General features: G+C 39.7%; 1 protein-coding gene across 3 annotated transcripts in view; it reads right to left on the bottom strand.

Annotated features, from left to right (window-relative positions):
- The window catches only part of MARK1 (microtubule affinity regulating kinase 1), a 144,211-nt gene extending 126,049 nt beyond the window's left edge, over positions 1–18,162 (bottom strand). For all 3 annotated transcript variants that reach the window (XM_079945148.1, XM_079945149.1, XM_079945151.1), the window contains exon 1: positions 17,974–18,162. In XM_079945148.1, coding sequence (XP_079801274.1) covers positions 17,974–18,024 — 51 coding nt within the window. In that variant the 5' untranslated portion in view covers positions 18,025–18,162. The remainder of the gene's footprint in view (positions 1–17,973) is intronic.
- Between the last annotated feature and the right edge of the window lie 3,468 nt (positions 18,163–21,630).

Genomic DNA, 21,630 nt, shown 5'->3' with positions numbered 1-21,630 from the left:
TGTTAAAGAACACAATATAAAAAGATATAATTTGTGCAATCAATACTATAAAGTATTGAGGAGGGAAAAATAAAAGTGCAAAATTTTTGTATGAAATTGAAGTTAAACTGTTATCAGCTTAAAATAGATTGCTGTAACTATAAAACATTTTAGATGAGCCCCATGGTAACCACAAAGAAAATACCTACAGAAAACACATACACATACACACACACACACACACACACACACACACGAGAAATAAATCAAAGCATGTTACTACAAAACAAAAATCAAAACACATAAAAAGACAGTAAAAGATGTTGAGACAAAAAAAATTATAAGATAAAACAATTAACAAAATAACAAAAGTAAATCCTTCCCTATCAATAACTACTTTAGATATAAATAATTTAAACTCCATGCTCAAAAGACACAGTGACTGAAAAGATTAAAAAAAAAAAAGAAAATCCCAACTAGATGCCGTTTAAAAGAGACTTGCTTTAGATTTAAGGACGCACATATGCTGAAAGTGAAAGCATGGAAGAAGATATCCATGCAAATGGTAACCTAAAGAGAGCAGGCGTGGCCATATTTATATCAGACAAATTAGACTTTAAGTCAAAATATGTCACAAGAGACAAAGAAGGACATTATATAATGAAAAAATGGTCAATTCACCAGGAAGATATAACAATTATAAATATTTCTAGACCCAACACCAAAGCACTTAAATACACAAAGCAAACACTGACTGAAATTAGGAGAGAAATAGACAGCAACACAGTAACATTAGATTTTACCACTCACTGTTAATAATGGCTAGAACCCCAACAGAAGATCAATGAGAAAACAGAGGACTTGAACAACACTACAGCCTAGATGAACCTAACAGAAATATTACGAACATTTCACTCAACAGCAGCAGAAAGCACGTGCAACAGTCTCCAGGTGACAAAACAAGTCTTAACAAATTTAAGAACACTAAAATCATACCAAATATCTTATCCAAACTGGTATAAAATTTGAAATCAATAACAGGAAGAAAAAATGGAAAATTCACATGTATGTGGAAATTAACACATTCTTGAACAACCAATGGATCAAAGAGGAAATTAGAAACATATCTTGAGACAAATGAAAGGACAATACACAAAAATGTATGGAGATGAAGCAAAAGTAGTACTGAGGGGCATTTAGAGCAATAAATGTCTACATCAAAAAAAAATACATATATATTATATATAATATATATATACATATATATATATATATATATATCTCTCAAATAGCCTAACTCTACACCTCAAGGAACTAGATAAAGAAGAAAAACCTAAGCCCAAAACTAATAGAAGGAAAGATATTACAATTAAAAGTATAGCAGAAATAAATGAAATAGAGAATAGAAAAACAATAGAAAAAGTCAACAAAGAGTTGGTTTTATGCAAATTAACAAACGACTTTTTTTTTAGCTAGACTAATTAAAAAAGAGAGAGAGAAGACTCAAATAAATAAAATCATAAATGAAAAGGAGACCATTCAACTGATGCCACAGAAATATAAAGGACCCTAAGGGACTGCTATGAACAATTAATTACATGCCAAGAATAACCTAGAGGAAATGGAGAAATCCCTACAAACACAACCTACCGAGACTGAACCATAAAGAAACAGAAAATCTGGGGATATATATAACTAGTAAGGAGATAGAATTAGTAATCGAACACCTTCCAACAAAGAAAAACCCAGTACCAGATGGCTTTACTGGTGAATTCCATCAAACATTTAAAGAAGAATTAATACCAGTCCTTCTTAAACTTTTCCAAAAATTGAAGAGAGGGGAACACTTCCTAACTCATCATATGAGGCCAGCATTATGCTAATACCAAGGCCAGAAAAAGACACTACAATAAAACAAAACTAAAGGCCAATAACCCTGATGAATATAAATGCAAAAATCCTAAACACATTAGCAAACCAAATTTAAAACATATTAAAGGATCATACACTATGACCAAGTTGAATTTATTGCAAAGACACAAAGATGGTCAACATATGATAATCAATGTAACACACCACACTAATAGAACAAAGGATAAAAAAATCATATGATCATCTCTACTGATGCATAAAAGACATTTGACAAAATTCAATGCCCTTTCATGATAAAAATTCTCAACTCTCTAGGAATAGAAAAATTACCTCAGCATAATAAAAGCTTCATATGAAAAGCCCACAGCTAACATCATAATGAAAGTCTTTCCTCTAAGATCAGGAATAAGGAAAGTATACTCACTATTGCCTCTTGTATTCAACACAGTACATTCATCCCTCAGTATCCTCAGGGGATAGGTTCCAGGCCCCTCTCCCTCCATGGATACCAAAATCTACAGATGTTCAAGTCCCTTACATAAAATGAAAGAGTACTTGTATATAACCTACACACATCCTTCCACATACTTAAATCATCTCTAGATTACTATTAATTAATATAATAATATAATATGAATAAAAGCTATGTAAATAGTTCTTAGTCCACAACAAATTCAACTTTTGCTTCATGGAACTTTCTGTAATTTTACTTTTCGAACTTGTTTTAGTTGCAATTGGTTGGACCCATAGATGCTGACTCTGCAGATATATAGGGGCCAACTGTACTGGAAGTCCTAGCCAAAGCAATTAGGCAAGAAAAATAAATAAAGGGCATCCAATTGGAAAGGAAAAAGTAAAAGTATCTTTGTTTGAGGACGAAACAAATTACACACACACAAACTGAACTATAAACAAATTCATAAAAGTTTCAGTACAAAATCAACAAATATCAGATATGCTTCTATACAGAACCAACAAACGACGCAAAAAGAAAATTAAGAAAACAATTCCATTTATAATAGCATCAAAAACAATAAAATGCTCAGGAATAAACTTAACCAAGGAGGCAAAATACTTTTACACTGAAAACTACAAAACATTGCTACAAGAAATTAAAGACACAAGTAAATGGAAGGATCTCCTATGTCATGGATTGTAAGATTTAATGTTGATAAAATGTCCATACTACCCAAAGAAACTACAGATTCAACACACTCCCTATCAAAACCCCAATGGCATTTTTTACAGAAACAGAAAAAAGTCCTAAAATCCACTGGGAACCATAAGGACCCTAAATAGCCAAAACAAGCTTGAGAAAGAACAAAGCTGAAGGTCTCACACTTTCTGACTTCAAAACATTTTACAAAGCTACAAGTAATAAAACAGTATGGTACTGGCATATAGACAAACATATAAACCAATGGAACAAAAGCTAGAGACCAAAAATAAATCTATCTATATATGGTCAAATGATCTTTGACAAGAGTGCCAAGAATACACAAGGGGAAAAACACAGTCTGTTTCAACAAATGGTGCTGGGAAAACTGGATATCCAGATGTAAAAGAAAGAAAATAGAACTTTCTCTTGTATAATACACAAAATTCAACTCAAAATGGATTAAAGACTTAAACTTAAGGCCTGAAACTATAAAACTCCTAAAAGAAAACATAGAGGGCAAGGTTCACCACGTTGGTCTTGGCAATGATTTCATGGATATGACACCAAAAACACAGGCAACCAAAGCAAAAATAAGTAGGTGGGATTACATCACACTAAAAAGCTTCTGCACAGCAAAGGAAACTATCAACAGAGTGAAAAATCAACCTATGGAATTAAAGGAAAGATTTGCAAACCATATATCTGAAAAGGGGTTAACATCCAAAATATGTAAGGAACTCCTACAATTCAACATCAAAAAAGCAATCAGACTTTTTTAAATGGGCAAAGGATTTGAATAGATATTTCTCCAAAGATGTATAAATGGCCAACAAGTATATGAAAAGATGCTCAACATCACTAATCATCAGGGAAATGCAAATCAAAACTACAATGAGTGATCACTTCACACCTGTTAGAATATATTATCAAAACACAAAACCAGGAAATAACAAATGTTGACAAGGATATGGAGAAATCAGAACCCTTGTGCAGTTAGTGGTAATTATGGAAAGCCATTATGGAAAACGGTACAGAGGTTCCCCAAAAAGTTAAAAATAGAACTACCCTATGACCCAGCAATCCCACTTCTAGGTATTTATTCAAAAGAACTGGAATCAGAAATATCAAAATATCAAAGAGATATTTGCACTCCCACAGTCACTACACCATTATTCACAATAGCCAAGATAGGAAAGCAATCCAAATGTCCATCAATAGCTAAGTGGATAAAGAAAATGTGTGATATACATTCAACGGAGTATTTTTCCACCATAAAAGGAAGGAAATTTGTCATATGATACAACATGGATGGAACTTGAGAATACTATTCTAAATTAAATTAGCCAGTCATAGAATGATTAATACTACATGAGACTAGTAGGGCCAAGATGGCAGAGTAGAAAGACCCTGAGCTCACCTCCTCTTAAGAACACATCAAGATCACAATGATCTGCAGAACAACCATCAATGAGAAGGACCAGAACCCACCAGAAAAGATCTTCTATAACTAAAGACATAAAGAAGGAAACACAGCAAGACAGGTAGGAGGGGCAGACTTGCAATATAGTCAAGTCCCATACTCCCAGATGGGTAACCCACAAACTGGAGGATAATTACATTCCAGAGGTTCTCCCGTAGGAGTTAGAGCTCTGTGCCCACGTCGGGCTCCCCAGCCCCAGAATCTTATACCAGGAAGACAAGCCCCCAGAGGATTTGGCTTTGAAGGCCAGCAGGGCATAATTTCGGGAGCCCCACAGGACTGGGGGAAATAGAGACTTCACCATTAAAGGGTGCACACAAAATCTCACATGTTCTAGGACCCAAGGTAAAAGCAGTAATCTGATAGAAGCCTGGACCAGACCTATCTGCTGATCTTGCAGAGTCTCCCAAAGAGGTGGGGGTCAGCTGCAGCTCACACCACGGACCCCTTCTACCTCATGAATGCTTGTGCTGGTGGGTGCCATTGTGGGATTCCCCTCCCCCACTCATCAGCACTGAGACTTGTGCCCCCCAAAACAGCCTGTAGGACCAGTGGTGGGACGTCTCTGGCCAAACTGGCCAAGCAACTGGGTGGGGACACAGTCTCACCCATCAGCAAACAGACTCCCTAAAGACCTCCTGAGCCCACAGCACCTCTAGACACGGCTCAAGATATGGCCCTGACCACCAGAGGGCCCAGGACTCAAATCCACCCACCAGACAGGCACCAGCTCCAGAATCTACTGCCCCACCCAGCTGCCTTCCAGTCTAGCCTCTGGAGCAGCCTCACCAATCAGGGGACAGGCTAGATGCAAGAAAATGACAATCCAACAGCCTGCAGGCCCGGCCTGCCCACAGCAGGCCAGACCCTGCCCTGAGACCAGCTGGACCCCACCCTGCCCACTATCGGGCCAACACAAGCTTCAGGACACCTCACACCCCATATCCAACTCTGTCAGGAACCAGCCCCCCCCCAACCAATGACCTGACACCAGCTCTGGGATCCCTAGGCAACCAAACTTCAGGACCTGGTGCTGTCTGCAAGCAGTCCAGCACTAACCCCAGGACCTGGCTTCAACCACCAGTGAGTGGGCAACAGCCCCAGAGTTTTCTGGATCCTGACTCTGCCCATCAGTGAGCAAGCATAAGCCCCAGGGAGCCTAGGGGTTCTGTAAACAGCCACTTCGTGACCCAGTACCACTAACCAGCGGCCAGCAGCCTCTGCACAAAGCAGGGCCTGGTAAACTAGCAGACTGGGAGCCAATCAAGCCTATCAGACTGCCCACAGAGCCCACAACAACAGAAGGACCCATGCAGCCCTCATAGGGGGAACTCCTAGAGCATATCGCTTGGGTGATGAGAGGAACTGCATTCTTGGGAAACGTAATCAACCTACCAGACACAAAAAAATAAAAACAGTAACTTAGGTAAAATGTGGTGACAGAGAAATAAGATAAAACCTCAAAGAAACAAGATAAAATCCCAGAAAGAGAACTAAGTGAATTGGAGAGAAATAATCTACACAAGAAGGTGTTCAGGGTAGTGATCATAAAGATGATCAAAGAATTCAGGAGAAGAATGAATACACAGAGTGACAACTTAGAAGTTTTTAACAAAGAGTTAGAAAATATAAAGAACAACCAAACAGAGGTGAAGATTACACTAACTAAAATGAAAAATACACTAGAAAGAATCAACAGTAAACTAAATGATAAATAGGAACAGATCAGCAAACTATAAGACAAAGGAGGGGAAATCACTGATGCCAAAGAGAAAAGCAGAAAAAAAGAATGAAAAAGAATGAAGACAGTTTAAGAGACCTCTGGGACAACATCAAGCACACTAATATTCACATTATAGGGATCCCAGAAGGAGAAGAGAGAAAGGGGAAGAGAACATATCTGAAAACATCATAGCTGAAAACTTTTCTAACCTTGGGAAAGAAACAGATATCCAAGTCCAGTAGGCACAGAGAGTCCCATACAGGATTAACCTAAAGAGGAATACACAAAGACACACTGTAGTTAAAATGGCAAACAGTTAAGACAACATTAAAAGCAACAAGGGAAAAGCAACAAACAATATACAAGGGAACTCCCATAAGGCTATCAGCTGACTTTACAGCAGAAACCCTGCAGGCCAGAAGGGAGTGGCACGATATATTTAAAGTAATGAACGGGAAAGACCTACAACCAAAAATACTCTATCCAGCAACGCTCTTGTTCAAAGTTGATGGAGAGATTAAAAGCTTTACAGATAAGCAAAACCTAAAAGAGTTCAGCACTACCGAACCACCTTTAAACAAATATTAAAGGAACTCCTCTAAGTGAAAAAAGAAAAGGCCACAACTAGAAACATGAAAATTACAAAACGAAAAAGCTCATCAGTAGAGGCAAATATAACAAAAAGGGAGGAAATCATCCAGGCACAAAGCTAATAGGAAGTTAAAAAGACAAAAGTAGTAAAGTCATCTATATCCACAATAAGCAGTTAAGGGATACACACAACAATTAAATGTAAAATATGGTATCAAAAACAGTAGTTGTGAGGGGAGGAGAGTACCAATGCAGGGTTTTCAAAATCCATTTGAAATTAAGAGACCAGCAAATTAAAACAATCACATATTACAGGTTGCTAGATAAAAACCTCATGGTAACCATAAACCAAAAATCTATAATAGATATACACACAAAAAAAGAAAAAGGATACCAAACATAAAACTAAAGATAGTCATCAAATCACAAGAGAAGAAAACAAAAGAAGGAAAAAAGAAAGACCTATAAAAACAACCCAAAACAAGGAACAAAAGGGCAGTAAGAACATACACAGCAATAATTACCTTAAATTTAAATGGACTAAATGTTCCAATCAAAAGACACAGCCCAGCTAAATGGAAACAAACAAAAAAAAGACCCATATATATGCTGTCTACAAAAGACTCACCTCACATATAAAGACACAGACTGAAAATGAGGGGATGGAAAAAGGTATTCCATGCAAATGGAAATCTAAAGAAAGCTGGGGTAGCAACGCTTATATCAGACAAAATAGGCTTTAAAATAAAGACTGTTACAAAAGAAAAAGAAGGACACTACATAATGATTAAGGGATCAGTCTAAGAAGAAGACATAATAATTGTAAATATATATACATCCAAGATAGAAAATCCTAAATACATAAGGCAAGTATTAACAGACATAAAGGGAAGAATCGACAGTAACACAGTAATAGTAGGGGACTTTAAAACCCCACTTATATCAATGGACAGATCATCCAGATAGAAAATCAGTAAGGAAACACTGGCCTTAAATAACACAATAGAGCAGATGGACTTAATTGATATATAGAAAGCATTCCATCCAAAAGCATCAGAATACACGTTCTAGAAAGAGTGGATATATGCACGTACAAACCTGATTCACTTTGCTGTACAGAGGAAACTAACACGATATTTTAAATCAACTACAACAAAAAAAAATTTAATTAAAAAACGAAAACAAAGGGCTTCCCTTGTGGTGCAGTGGTTGAGAGTCCACCTGCTGATGTGGGGGACACGGGTTCATGCCCCGGTCCAGGAAGATCCCACATGCCGCGGAGTGGCTGGGCCCGTGAGCCATGGCCACTGAGCCTGCACATCCGGAGCCTGTGCACAGCAAAAAAAAAAAAAAAAAAAAAAGAAAACAAAAATGAATTTAGCACCATGATGAATAGAATTGCATCATTACCCAAAAACGGAAATGCAGAACTTTTTTCAATATTTGTGATTATTTTTACCAAAAGTACACTTTAAGAATAAATAATATGTAGATTTTACACGTTCCTTCCAAGTGCACATGGAACACTCTCCAGGAGAGATCACATGCTAGGCTACAAAACAAGCCTTGGGAAATTTAAGAAAACTGAAATCCTATCTAGAGTCTTTTCCAACCATGACACTATAAGACTAGAAATCAACTATGAGAAAAAAACTGCAAAACACACAAACATGTGGAGGCTAAACAATATGCTACTAAACAACCAATGGATCACTGAAGAAATCAAGAAGAAATGAAAAAATACCTAGAGACAAAAGAAAATGAAAACACAACGGTCTAAATCCTATGAGATGCAGCAAAAGCAGTTCAAAGGGCGAAGTTAATAGCGTTCCAAGCATCTGGGGAAACAATAAAAATCTCAAATAAGCAACCTAACCTTACACCCAAAGCAACTAGAGAAAGAACAAACAAGGTCCAAAGTTAGTAGAAAGAAAGAAATCATAAACATCAGAGCAGAATAAATGAAATAGAGGCAAAGAAAACAATAGAAAAGATCAATGAAACTAAAAGATGCTTCTCTGAAAAGATAAAATTGATAAACCACTAGCCAGACTCATCAAGAAAAAAAGGGAGAGGGCACAAATCAATAAAATTAGAAATGAGGAAGAAGTTACAACTGACACCACAGAAATACAAAGGATCATAAAAGACTGCTACAGGCAACTATATGCCAACAAAATGGACAACCTAGAAGAAATGGACAAATTCTTAGAAAGGTACAACCTTCCAAGACTGAGCCAGGAAAAAACAGAAAATGTGAACAGACCCATCACAAGTACTGACATTGAAACTGTGATGAAAAATTTCCAACAAACAAAAGTCCAGAACCAGATGGCTTCACGGGTGAATTTTATCAAACATTTAGAGAAGAATTAATGCCTATCCTTTCGAAACTCTTTCCAAAAATTGCAGAAGGAACACTCCCAACTCATTCTATGAGGCCACCATGACCCTGATACCAAAACCAGACAAAGACACCCCCCCAAAAAATGTTACACCCAATATCAGTGATGAACATAGACACAAAAATCCTCAACAAAGTGCTAGCAAAGGAGGCAAGAATACACAACGGAGAAAAGATAGTCTCTTTAATAAGTGGTGCTGGGAAAACTGGACAGCTACATGTAAAAGAATGAAATTAGAACATTCTCTAACACCATACAGAAAAATAAACTCGAAATGGATTAAAGACCTAAATGTAATGCTGGATACTATAAAACACTTAGAAGCAAACATAGCCCCACAAACTGTGAGGCTGGGAAGTAGATACAGTCATGTTCAAGAAGTCCAAGAATGGTTTAACTTCCTTAGGTTTGTTTTAAACAATTAGCGTTGCTCTTTTTAAGACAAAGAATACCAAGTTGATATGCTGTATGACTAGGTCTTTGTTAGGTTCTCTGACATAAATCACAGCAGTATCTTTGTGGATCCACCTCCTAGAGTAATGAAAATAAAAACAAAAATAAATAAATAGGGTCTAATTAAACTGAAAAGCTTTTGCACAGCCAAGGAAACCATAAACAAAACGAAAAGACAGCCCACAGAATGGGAGAAAATATTTGCAAACGAAGCGACCAACAAGTGATGAATCTCCAAAATATACAAACAGCTCATGCAGCTCTATATCAAAAAAAACAACTTAATCAAAAAATGCACAGAAGATCTAAATAGACATTTCTGCAAAGGAAACATACAGGTGGCCAAAACACACGTGAAAAGATGCTCAACATCGCTAAGTATTAGAGAAATGCAGATCAAAACTACAATGAGGTATCACTTCACACTGGACAGAATGGCCATTGTCAAAAATTCTACAAACAATAAATGCTGGAGAGGGGGTGGAGAAAAGGGAAACGTACTACACTGTTGGTGGGAATGTAAATTGGTACAACCAGTGTGGAGAACAGTATGGCGGTTCCTTAAAAACGCAAAACTAGAACTACCATACGGGCCAGATATCCCACTCCTGGGCGTATTATCTGGAGAAAACCATAATTTGAAAAGATACAGGCACCCCAATGTTAACTGCAGCACTATTTACAATAGCCAAGACATGGAAGTAACCTAAAATGTCCATCAACAGATGAACAGATAAAGAAGATGTGGCATATATATACAATGGACTATTACTCAGCAATAAAAAAAGAATGAAATAATGCCATTTGCGGCAACATGGATGGACCTAGAGATTATCATACTAAGTGAAGTAAGTCAGACAGAGAAAGACAAATATGTGATATCACTTATACGTGGAATCTAAAACAAATGATACAAGGGAACTTACTTCAGAAACAGACTCACAGACTTCAAAAACGAACTTACGGTTACCAAAGGGGAAACGTGGGGGTGGGGGGGGAGGGATAAATTAGGAGTTTGGAATGAATATATACACACTACTATAAATAAAATAGATAATCAACAAGGACCTACTGTATACCAGAGGGAACTCTACTCAATATTCTATAATATTCTATAATAACCTGTATGGAAAAAGAATCTGAAAAAGAATGGATATATGTATATGTATAACTGAATCACTTAGTTATACACTGGAAACTAACACAACATTGTAAACCAGTTATACTCCCAATGTAAAATAAAAAATTAAAAGATAAACAGCTCATACACCTAAATATCAAAAAAATAATCCGATTTAAAAATGAGCGGAAGAAATGACTAGACATTTCTCCAAAGAGGACATGCAGATGGCCAAGAGGCACATGAAAAGATGCTAAACACTGCTAATCATCAGGGAAATGCAAATGAAAACCACAATGAGATATCACCTCACAACTTTTGGGATGGCTACCATCAAAAAGAGCACAGATAACAAATGTTGGTGAGGATGTGGATAAAAGGGAACCCTCCTACACTTTTGGTGGGAATGTAGAGTGTTTCAGCCACTGTGGAAAACAATATGGAAGTTTCTTAAAAAACTAAAAATACAACTACCATGTGATCCAGCAATTCCGCTCCTGGGTATATACCCGAAAAAAACCCAGAAACACTATTTGGAAAAGATATATGCATGCCAATGTTCATAGCACCATTATTTATAATATGGAAGCAATCTAAGTGTCCATCAACAGACAAATGTACAAAGAAAATGTGGTGTGTATGTATGCAATGGAATACTACTTAGCCATAAAAAAGAATGAAATTTTGTCATTTGCAGCAGCATGGATGGACTTGGAGGGTATTATGCAAAGGGAAATAAGTCAGACAGAGAAAGGCAAGTACTGTATGCTATCACTTACATATGGAATCTAAAATATACAACAAACTAGTGAATACAGCAAAAAAGAAGTAGACTCACAGATACAGAGAACAAGCTAGGGTTACCAGTGGAGAAAGCGAAGAGGGGAGAAGCAATATAGAGTAGGGGATTAAGAGATACAAACTATTACATATAAAATAAGCTTCAAGGATATATTTACAACAAAAGGAATATAGCCAATATTTTATAATAACTATAAATAGAGTATAACCTTTAAAAATTGTAAATTGTACACCTGTAACTTACATGATATTGTACATCGACTATACTTCAAAAAAGAAAAAAAACTGCATGAGTCCACTTAAATGAGTTATCTAAAGCAGTCAAACTTACAGAAGCAGAAAGTAGAATTGTGGTGGCCAGGGGCTAGAGAGAGAGAAAAATCGGAGCTGTTCAATGAATATAAAGTTTCAGGCATGCAAGATGAGAAGGCTCTGCCTCAGTTAACAATATTTTATTGTACATTTAGAAATTTGTTAAAAAGGCAGATCTCATGTTATGTGTTTTTTCCCACTATAAAAAATAATTTCAACAAAAGGGTTAACAGTGATTTAAATACAGCTAAAGAGTTTTAGTTAACTGAAAGACAGACCTTAAACATGTTACATGCAGAAATTGTACAGCAGATTGTACTATAGATTACAGTACAGGGAAACAATGAAATAGGGGGAAAAAATGAATAAGCATCTAAGACATATGCAGGATAGAAAGAATTTTAGCATATCTAATCAGAGGACCAGAAACAGTAGAGAGAACAGTAGTAAGGCTATATTCAGAGAGATAATGGCTGCTCCATTTCCAAAATTTATGAAAGATATAATCCACAGAGTTTAGATCTAAACAAATTATACAGCTTGTAGTACAAAGACACAACAACTCACAGAAAAAATGAATCAAGAAGTTAAAGCATAACTATGGAGAACAGTATGGAGGGTCCTTAAAAAACTAAAAATAGAGTTACCATATGATCCAGCAATCCCACTCCTGGGCATACAGCCAGAGAAAATACATGCACCCCAATGTTCATAGCAGCATTATTTACAATAGCCAAGACGTGGAAGCAACCTAAATGTCCATCAACAAATGAATACATAAAGAAGATGTGGCACATATACACAATGGAATATTACTCAGCCTTAAAAAAGAATGAAATAATTCCATTTGCAGCAACATGGATGGACCCAGAGATTATCATACCAAGTAAAGTAAGTCAGAGAGAGAAAAACAAATATCATATGATATCACTTACATGTGGAATCTTAAAAAATGATACAAGTGAACTTATTTACAAAACAGAAATAGATTCACAGAAATAGAAAACAAACTTACTGTTATCAAAGGGGAAAAAGGGCAGCGGGAGGGAGGATAAATTGGGAATTTGGGATTAACAGATACATACTACTATACATAAAATAGATAAACAACAAGGACCTACTGTACAGCACAGGGAACTATATTCAATATCTTGCAATAACCTATAATGTAAAAGAATCTGAAAAAAGAATGAAAAAAAGAATCTGTATAACTGAATCACTCTGGTGTACACCTGAAACTAACACAACATTGTAAATCAACTATACTTCAATTTAAAAAAAAGAAAAGAAAAGAAGTTAAGGCATATGGAAGAGTTAAGGTACAACATAATCTAATCAGAGTACCAAAATAAAATTCTAAGGAGACCAGAAGCAAGGCAATGTTCAAAAAGATAATATATGGTAAGTATCCAGAACTAATAAAAAGAATATGAATTCAAAGACATGAGAAGCAAACAAGAAGAAAAGAAATCCGTACTTAAATACACTGTAGTGAAAGTATAACACCTAAGAAAAAGAATCTTAAAAAGAGACAGACAGAAAAGACACCTATACCTACTGGCAGATGACTTCTGAACAGGAACAATGGAAATAAGTAGACAATGGAAGATCAACTTAGAATTGGAGACTGAGCAAGGCTCTCTTTCAAGAAAATGGACAAAAAATATTTTCATATTTAAAAAAGAAAGTTTATGACTAACAATCCTTTACCAAAAGAACTGTGAAGATGCTATCAGAAAAAGGGAAAATGACCTCCAAAGGAAAGTCTGAGATGGAAAAGGGAATGGTAAAAAAATAATAATAATTTAAAATATGTGGCTGATTCTAAACAACCTGAGCTTTAAAAGAATAAGAAGGAGAAGGAGAAGAAGGAGAGTTAGTAATAGCACTGAGTTCAGAAGGAAAATGATAGAAGGCAAAGACATTTTTTTCTCACGATGGACCGTCCTGCATACCCGCTTTGGAGACCAGTGGTATGGACTATACACACACAGATGTTCAGCTACATCAGACAGCAATGCTGGCTGCAATCATTTCAGAGGTCTTCTTAAAAACATAAGCCATGCCATAAGGGACTTGTAAGTTTGGGATAAGGGGAAAAGAACAGGGTACTCGAGACAGAGAAAATAGCAAAAGTTCAGGAATGAGATGAGCATGGCACACCCTGTTCTTCAACCAATAAAGTATCTCATATCATCGCACATGCTCTTTTGAAATCTCTAAGACAAAAGCAAAACAAACCAAAAACCTCAAGAAGCAATAACGTGAGTAGAGCAACAGTGAAAGACATCAGATATTCGTTATGACCTTGGGCAGGTCACTTCACTCTCTGAAGGCTTTGTAGTATGTAATATCTACCGTTCCTGGTGTCACTAGCATATTTTGATGACAAATGAAAAAATTCAAAAGGGGAATATTATAGGACCGATCTCATATATTACTACTAGCCATTGCTGGCACTGGCGATACAGAACAAAGGAGACAAAGTAAATCAGCAATTAGAAGGCAGTGTGATAGATCCTGTGACATGAGGTATGCACAGGGTACTGAGAAAACCCAGCAGTAGTGGCAAAAGCATGCTTCACTCTTGCCTTTTCAAACTACTAATGTCCACCTTGGTAGTTGTTCCAGTCATCACAGTGAACTTCAGATCTATGAAAAGAATCATCATCAAGAGTTCTGTTATTAAAAGTTTCAAAACAAATTTAACCAAAGTCAATTTTAAAACATCCCGAGAAGGAATCAAATCAATTTCCTTCATACTGATCAAAATTTCACCACAGAAAGCTAGTAGGGACACTTTGGATCCATAAAAATTAGCAAAATTAGAGTTTTTCTAAAACATGAAAACAATTCTTGCTCCATTAAAAGTACATAAGAGTAATGGTAATATATTCTCTCTATCCACGCTGGAATTATCCAAGTATAATCTAACAGAAGCACAAAAAAAACCCGGAATATTTCAAACACCCATTCTCTTTCTGGACTTACTCTTTACAACCTAACATCAAACACATTTTGCATAAATTAATTCTATGATCTACAACATATGTTTTCTACTTCACTGCGAAGTATTCATTGCCTTTAATCATCGGTGGTTCTGTTGTATTTAGCCATTTGAGGCCTATTAGTAATGCACACACAAATCCTTCATCTAAGAAAATACTCCTGAAAAAATACACACAGAATGTTCTCAGAGAAAAGCAATTCTTTCTCGCTCTACTAGATACAGTGGTAGTAAAGAGGAGAATATTTACTACTAATGTTACAGTGCTGCAACATTCTTCCTCTGAACTGTTTAATATGTATATAATATTAACATTTACTTACATATCCTCAATATATATTGGTGACATGGGGAAGGGTAGATATCACATATTCCCAAGGATACCAAATCCATTCCCATATGACTAAGATGCTTATAATAACTGCAAATGACAATACAATTCAAAGATTCTTTAATTACCTTATTTGTTTAAATTAAAATATTTTGGGGAGTAATAAAATGTTTTTAGTTATGTCCTTAATATTCCAAAAGGCTTACAAGCATTTAATAGTCACACGAATGTAGATTTTCACAATCATTTTTTAAAATGTGTCAATTTAACTGAAAACAACTTCAAACAAATGTCCATTTTGATTACCACACTGGCCTTAATATATTAGCTAACAAGCAGATATGTTCCTTTATTTCACTGATGAGAGGTAAGCAAGAATGGGTAATGACATTTACTACCAACCAGAGAACAGAGAGAGACACGAATGGTGATTTAATAGCCATCACTGGTGATCCCTTTGATAAACACCTATAGCACCTATAAACCAATTTAGCCCTATTTGCACACAGCTTTCTACTGTACACTATTTCTTTGGGACTATATTTACCTTTCTTCTTAAGTTCTTTGAGGGGAGAGGCCTTGTCTTAAATACTGCTTCTCTATCCTTCCAGCTCAAAAACCAAAACTGAGTGCATATGTATTGATAAATTAACAGCCACAGTATAACAGGTACTTCGCATGGCAACTAGGAGAAAATCAGGATGTGGGTAAAGGAAGCTAAACGGAGCTATAGCTATGCACAATGCAACCAACACCAAGGGACGAGATCATAAAAGTGACTTTGAAATAACATGCTCAGAAACAGAGCAAATCAGTTTACTTAGCATAATCATTTTCAGAAGGTACAGCAAAATTTAGCACACTGTTATTGCTTAACTGAGCCCCCCCACCTTTTTTTTTTGGTCTTACAAGTGATGCTGCATTTTGTACTATTCCCTGATTCAGATTTCTATAATGCTATCTCATGTCTGTATAAAGCACCTTATTCATACAACTGTGGAAAGAGCTATACTATTCAAAATCCGAAAGAAAATAAAAACAATGTATTTTTCCACCTTTCCTAGGTTAAAAACACACAGAGTGTTTTGCTAATAAAAACAAAGGTCATCATCTGTCTTACTTTTCATTCATACTGAATGACACGTTTTTTTAAAGATTTTCTGTTAGAAAAATTCTGTACTACCTTGGCTTTAAAATCAACTTTAACCCAATTTTGCACCTTGTTCCGTCACCTTCTTCAATCTCTTAATCAAAATTATGTATCAATTATATTTTTAAAAACAATTAGGAGGCTTTTAAAAAGTTACAATGTAAACTAAGTTATAAGTTACGGTAACAGCAACCTTACTCTCTATCTTTACCATTTGAAATGCAAGACACTAGACGAGACGAAAGCATACTCTGAAATCTCTTCCTGGGTCTTCTACAATAGTCCCTTACCAAAATTTCTTCTCCCTTTGTATATCAAGTTTCTGTGCTCCCCTACTCTCCAAGATTAAAAAATCTGTTTATACCTCCCTCCAACACTTCGGGGTGAGTCTGTATGTCTTCTGTCTCATATCTTTTGTTTAAGAACGCCAAAACCCTTCATTATTTTATTTTACCAACCCTATGAAGGCAGTGATACACCAAGGGCTGGAGGGTCAAGGAGTTAACTAGGCAATCAGAAACTGGAGAGCCGACCAAAACTTAACACCCCTCTAAGGGGTACGCAAACCCAGTCAGAAAAATCAGCAAAGGCCCTCTTTACAGGTCATGAGGGCTTAAAAAATAAAATTATTTTTAAACCCTTTCCCACAAAGGAACTCGTGCACACACACACAACTGCACTTTTCAGAACGTGGAAATACAACTGATCTGGTTCTTTCGGTTTTCAAGAGTTTAAACACCAGGGACATCTGCATCTAGATAAAAACTCCTGAGGGCAATTTGATCAAAGACACAGAAAATCCTTCCTTCAAAGAAATGCACCTTGTGACACTCCAAGGAGAAGGAGAGGTATTTAAAGTAAAACCTGCCCTGAATTATTACCACCGACTTGAGAAAGAGAAGCAAAAGCCGTTGGCTTCATACAGCTTTTAAACATTTTGCTGTAACCCTGGGGCCACAGAAGCTGATGGTGAAATTCTTCTGCTCATTTCTACAGAAGAGTATCACACAGCAGTAGAAACTCGGGACACACCAACACACACATCCATCTCTACTCCCATTCTCGTCCCTTCCATTCCCGACCTTCCCCCTTTGGTGCCCAAGACCCAAATGTGGACACAGTTACAAAAAGCAAAGTCATGGGGCAATGCAGGCGGGTGGGAGGGCAAAGGACCGAAAGAGCCAGAAAAGCAAGGGAAAAGAGGCAGTCGGCTGGCTTGTCTGTGATCATAAAGCAAACATTCGGGTGGGGATACAGAATGCCGCGTGGAAATAAAGCTATCCGGGATGCCCACTCTGCCATCTCCTTGTGCCTGTCGCCCTCCATCACCCCACCGTCTCCCGGAGGACCACCTCCGCGGGGAGGGCGCCACTTACGGTGCCCCCACCCTCACCCTTCGGGGAAAGCAGTGAAATGCGCCTGGAAGGGAGGATGGGGGCTCAGCCGGGGGCGAGGGTCACGCCGGGCGCCAGGTGGACACCCTGCGGCGGGTGGCCGCTCTGGGGCCCCGGGGCGGCCCATGCGGAAGGTGAAGCCGGGGTCCGGGGAGCGTCTGGCCCCGCCGCTCCCGGGGAGGCTCCGGCTACTCACGTTCTCCGTGTCCCGCTCATTCACCGTCGGCAATGGCGTCCGCGCCGACATTTTGTGCGGGCGGCGGGGTCGGGCCGGGGTCTCGCGGGCCGGGCTGCGGGCCCCGGGAGCGAGCGGCAGGGGCTGCGGCCGCGGGCGCGAGGCCGGGGCGGGCGAGCGGCTCCCACAGGCCGCGAGCGGTGCAACAAGCGGCCCCGGCGGCGGAGCGGGGGGAGAGGACGCGGAGGAAGAGGAGGGGGAGCCGCTTCCCGCGGCGGCGCCGCCGGGGGACGCGAGCCGGGGCGAGGGAGGGCTGCGGGCGAAGGCGGTTGCCCGGCGCGGGCCGGGCGGCGAGGCCGGCGGGATGCAGCTCCGAGGCTGGGAGGCGGGGCGGGAGCCGGGGGGCGGCGTCCGGGCCCCGCTAGGCTCTCCCGGCCATGGCCGAAGGTGAAGCGGCGCTGCAAATCACTGCTTGGCTCGTACCGCCGAGCGCGGCCGGGAGCCGGGAGCCGCGGCCCTGACAGCGCCGCCCGCGCCGCGCCCAGCGCCCCGCCTCAGGTGAGCGGCTCCGCCCGGCCGAGCCGCAGCCACGCGCCCGGGGCCCAGCGCGGCGGCGTCCCCGCTCCCGGCGCCCCGCGCCTCCGGCGCGCCCGTCCCGGCTCGGTCCGCGCGGTCCCCGCCGCCGCAGCCGCCGCGCCTGAGCCGGGAGGAGCGGCCCGAGCCGGCTGCGCGAGGAGCGGCGGGCGCGGCACGCTGCGCCCAGAGGCACTTGGCGGCTGCCGCCGGGTGGGCGGGCGCCAGCCGAGGGGGCCTCTCCATTCATTCCCTCATTAGGGATGCGGGGCCGCCTCCTGCTCCTCCCGCGCTCCCTCGCCCGCCCGTCCCCGTGTTTATTTTTGTTTCTCGCCCCACCCGCGGAGTACGGTCGTCTCAGAGCTTCTGGTGGTTTTTAGTTTGATTCATGTTTGGGTTTTGCCGGGGGGAGGTGACATGGCGCTGATGCAATTGAGTGGTCCTCTTTTTGTCCGCTTCATGCGGGAAGAATGGGTACGATCCTACCCTGGATCCGACACCGCCTATCTCCTGTCTCAGGACTTTTCCCATTCTTAAATTCATCCCCTCCTCCCGCGTTTCCCAGCTTTCTCAATTTCTGTCCTCCCCTGAGCCCTCTCCTGGGAGCTGTTGGGTTCAGGGTCACTCTGATAGTTGGGCAGAGGGCACAAAAGCCCCTAAAAGCGCCAGCAGCCTCGGAGGCGCTGCTCCAGAACCCTGTGCGAGGCACTCCGGCCAGGCGGCTCGCCTAGGTGCCCGGCACCGGGCGGCCTCCTTGGGAACCGGGTCGGCGGAAGAGGTCGCCAGGCGCCCGCCGCAGCACCCCCAGAGTGGCTGAGCCCCGGGAGTCACGACGTCTCCCCTGGCTGGTCGTCACTTCCTGGGACGCAAGGAAGTGTCACTTAGGCGAGCTTGTTTAGGGAGGGAGGGGAGCTGTCTCTGATTTTGGCCCTGGCCTACCTCCTCCAGGTGGCTTCCTCACCCTTCCACCCACCTGCCACTTCTTACATCATGCAGACATCCCTCTGTAATGCGTTCCGCAGGGCCCATTGGCCCCCTAAAAAGCAATGCTGCTTCTTCCTATCTAATATGAGAGCTTACATTTTGCACACTCAGCCTCCAGAACAAAAACCTTACCATCTCCCTATTCCTCGTCTTTCCAATATGTCTTTTTCATTTTCTTTCATGAGTAGTCAGGACGATAAAAGGAGCAATAGATGAAGGGGATAAATTCAATTTTTGAGCTACTTCCTTAAGCCTCCAATGGGGATCTTAAGATGATAGGAAATTCCTCCTCTCTCCTGAAGTTCATCCATTTGAAGGAGGAATCCCTGCACCAGATGGGTTTTTTTATCCTAACTCATAAAAATGTTGTTTCTGAAAACTTAACACTTGACCCTTAAAACATGTTCCAAAAGACCTAAAAATAGCAGATACAAAGATTCTCAGAAAAAATTCTCACCCAGCATATATATTCACTTCTACAACATCATCTATGTATTTATTTCTTTAGCATTTTATTTGTAGACACTTCCCAATTTCACAAAGCAAGTAAAAATATCATAAGATCCCTTAAGTGTTCATCACCATTCCTCAAACAGAATTCAGGCTTTGGAACTGCAATACTGCACACTAAAATGTGGTGTGCAACCCAGGATGCCAAGGTTTTATAGTCCCTCTGCAGAGATCCTGAATCACCAAGCTGTACTGAAGTTGCCAGGGTAGAAGCTTGTACTTTTCTGGTCAACTACAGCCATTGTTGCCAATCAACACTGCAGCCACTCAAAAGTACCTTGTGTTACAATACTACCCCTGTTAACATGAGAGGAAGCAAGCATCGGTGAAAGGGTGTTCAATCCCTTTGGAATATGAATCATTCCTTCAACTGGTCGCTTGGGTGTTGCTTTTCAATGCCCACTCACCTATTATCCTATGTCTTTATCCTTGTGGTGACCCAGACAAGCATATTTCTTCCCATTTTACAAAATTCCACTCAACTGACTTATTCAAGATCACAGATGCACCAGGTTAATAGTGTACAGAAAAAAGATAACTGGAATATATGGTACTGTTCAATCTTGCAGTGGTCACAAGATCAACAGGTTCCCCTGCCCCTTCCCCCGCTCCACTGTGTAAGGTCATTAAACCTCAAGGATATGATGGCTAGTTAGAGACAGAGCTCAAAGGAGTGCCCAGGATTCTGGCAGAGTGGCTTCCGAGATTTTGAAGTATACATTAAAAGTCTTGGGTAAATCCCTTAGCTATATTTGCTACACTGTGCTCACATACTGAAACTTATTGAATATTACATAATAATAGTGAGGGATACTTATTTTTTAAATCAGCCCGTAAAGATAGTTTTATAACAGTGGAGCTACATTCAAAGAGAGTTTTTATTGGATGGGTAACTCAAATCCATAATTTTGGTTAATGAAATAGACCAGAAACAACACTGTCCAAACAATGGCATTCAAACAACCCTATTCATACCCACAGTTTTAGGCTTGGTATATAAATTTCACTTTGCTTGGGTTAGAAAAGAGTCATTATGTCTTTTAAAAGGAATTATTGAGTGTGTACCCCTGTGTGAGCTCTCCTCCCCTTAAAATGGCACGAGGCAGTACTGTGATTGAATGAAAACTGTTTAGCCATAGTCCTTAATAGTGAGAATGCACGTAAGCAAAACTTTTTGTGTCACTATTATGTAGCTTCTTGTGCCAGTAACTATGAAGAAATGACAAGGAATATTTTGTCTTTGCGTAATGATTTTTAGGATTATTAACTAAATGGGGCATGTTTAATTTAGAGGTTTCTAACCTCCAAGGTGTTAGGGTAATAAAGGTTTCAGAAAAAAATTGAAGTAATGCGAAAACAAAAGAAAAATAAAGATCTGCAAGGTGTTAAGCCCACACTGAAATGTGCTAAATGAGCATGCCTCCCAGCAGCTCTATGGAGCAGAATTCTCTAGAACTACACTGTCATATATAGTAGATATTAGCTACAGGTGGCTATTGAGCTCTTGACAGCTCTCCAGTGTGACTGAGGAACTGAATTTTTCATTTGATATCATTCTAAATAATTTTCAAACTGACATTTGATTCAGTTATTGGAAAATTTTAAATTATG

This window comes from Stenella coeruleoalba, assembly GCF_951394435.1.
Source record: "Stenella coeruleoalba genome assembly, chromosome: 1".
NCBI lineage: Eukaryota > Metazoa > Chordata > Mammalia > Artiodactyla > Delphinidae > Stenella > Stenella coeruleoalba.
The sequence above is the reverse complement of the archived record's forward strand: the minus strand, read 5'-3'. Positions and strand labels throughout refer to the sequence as shown.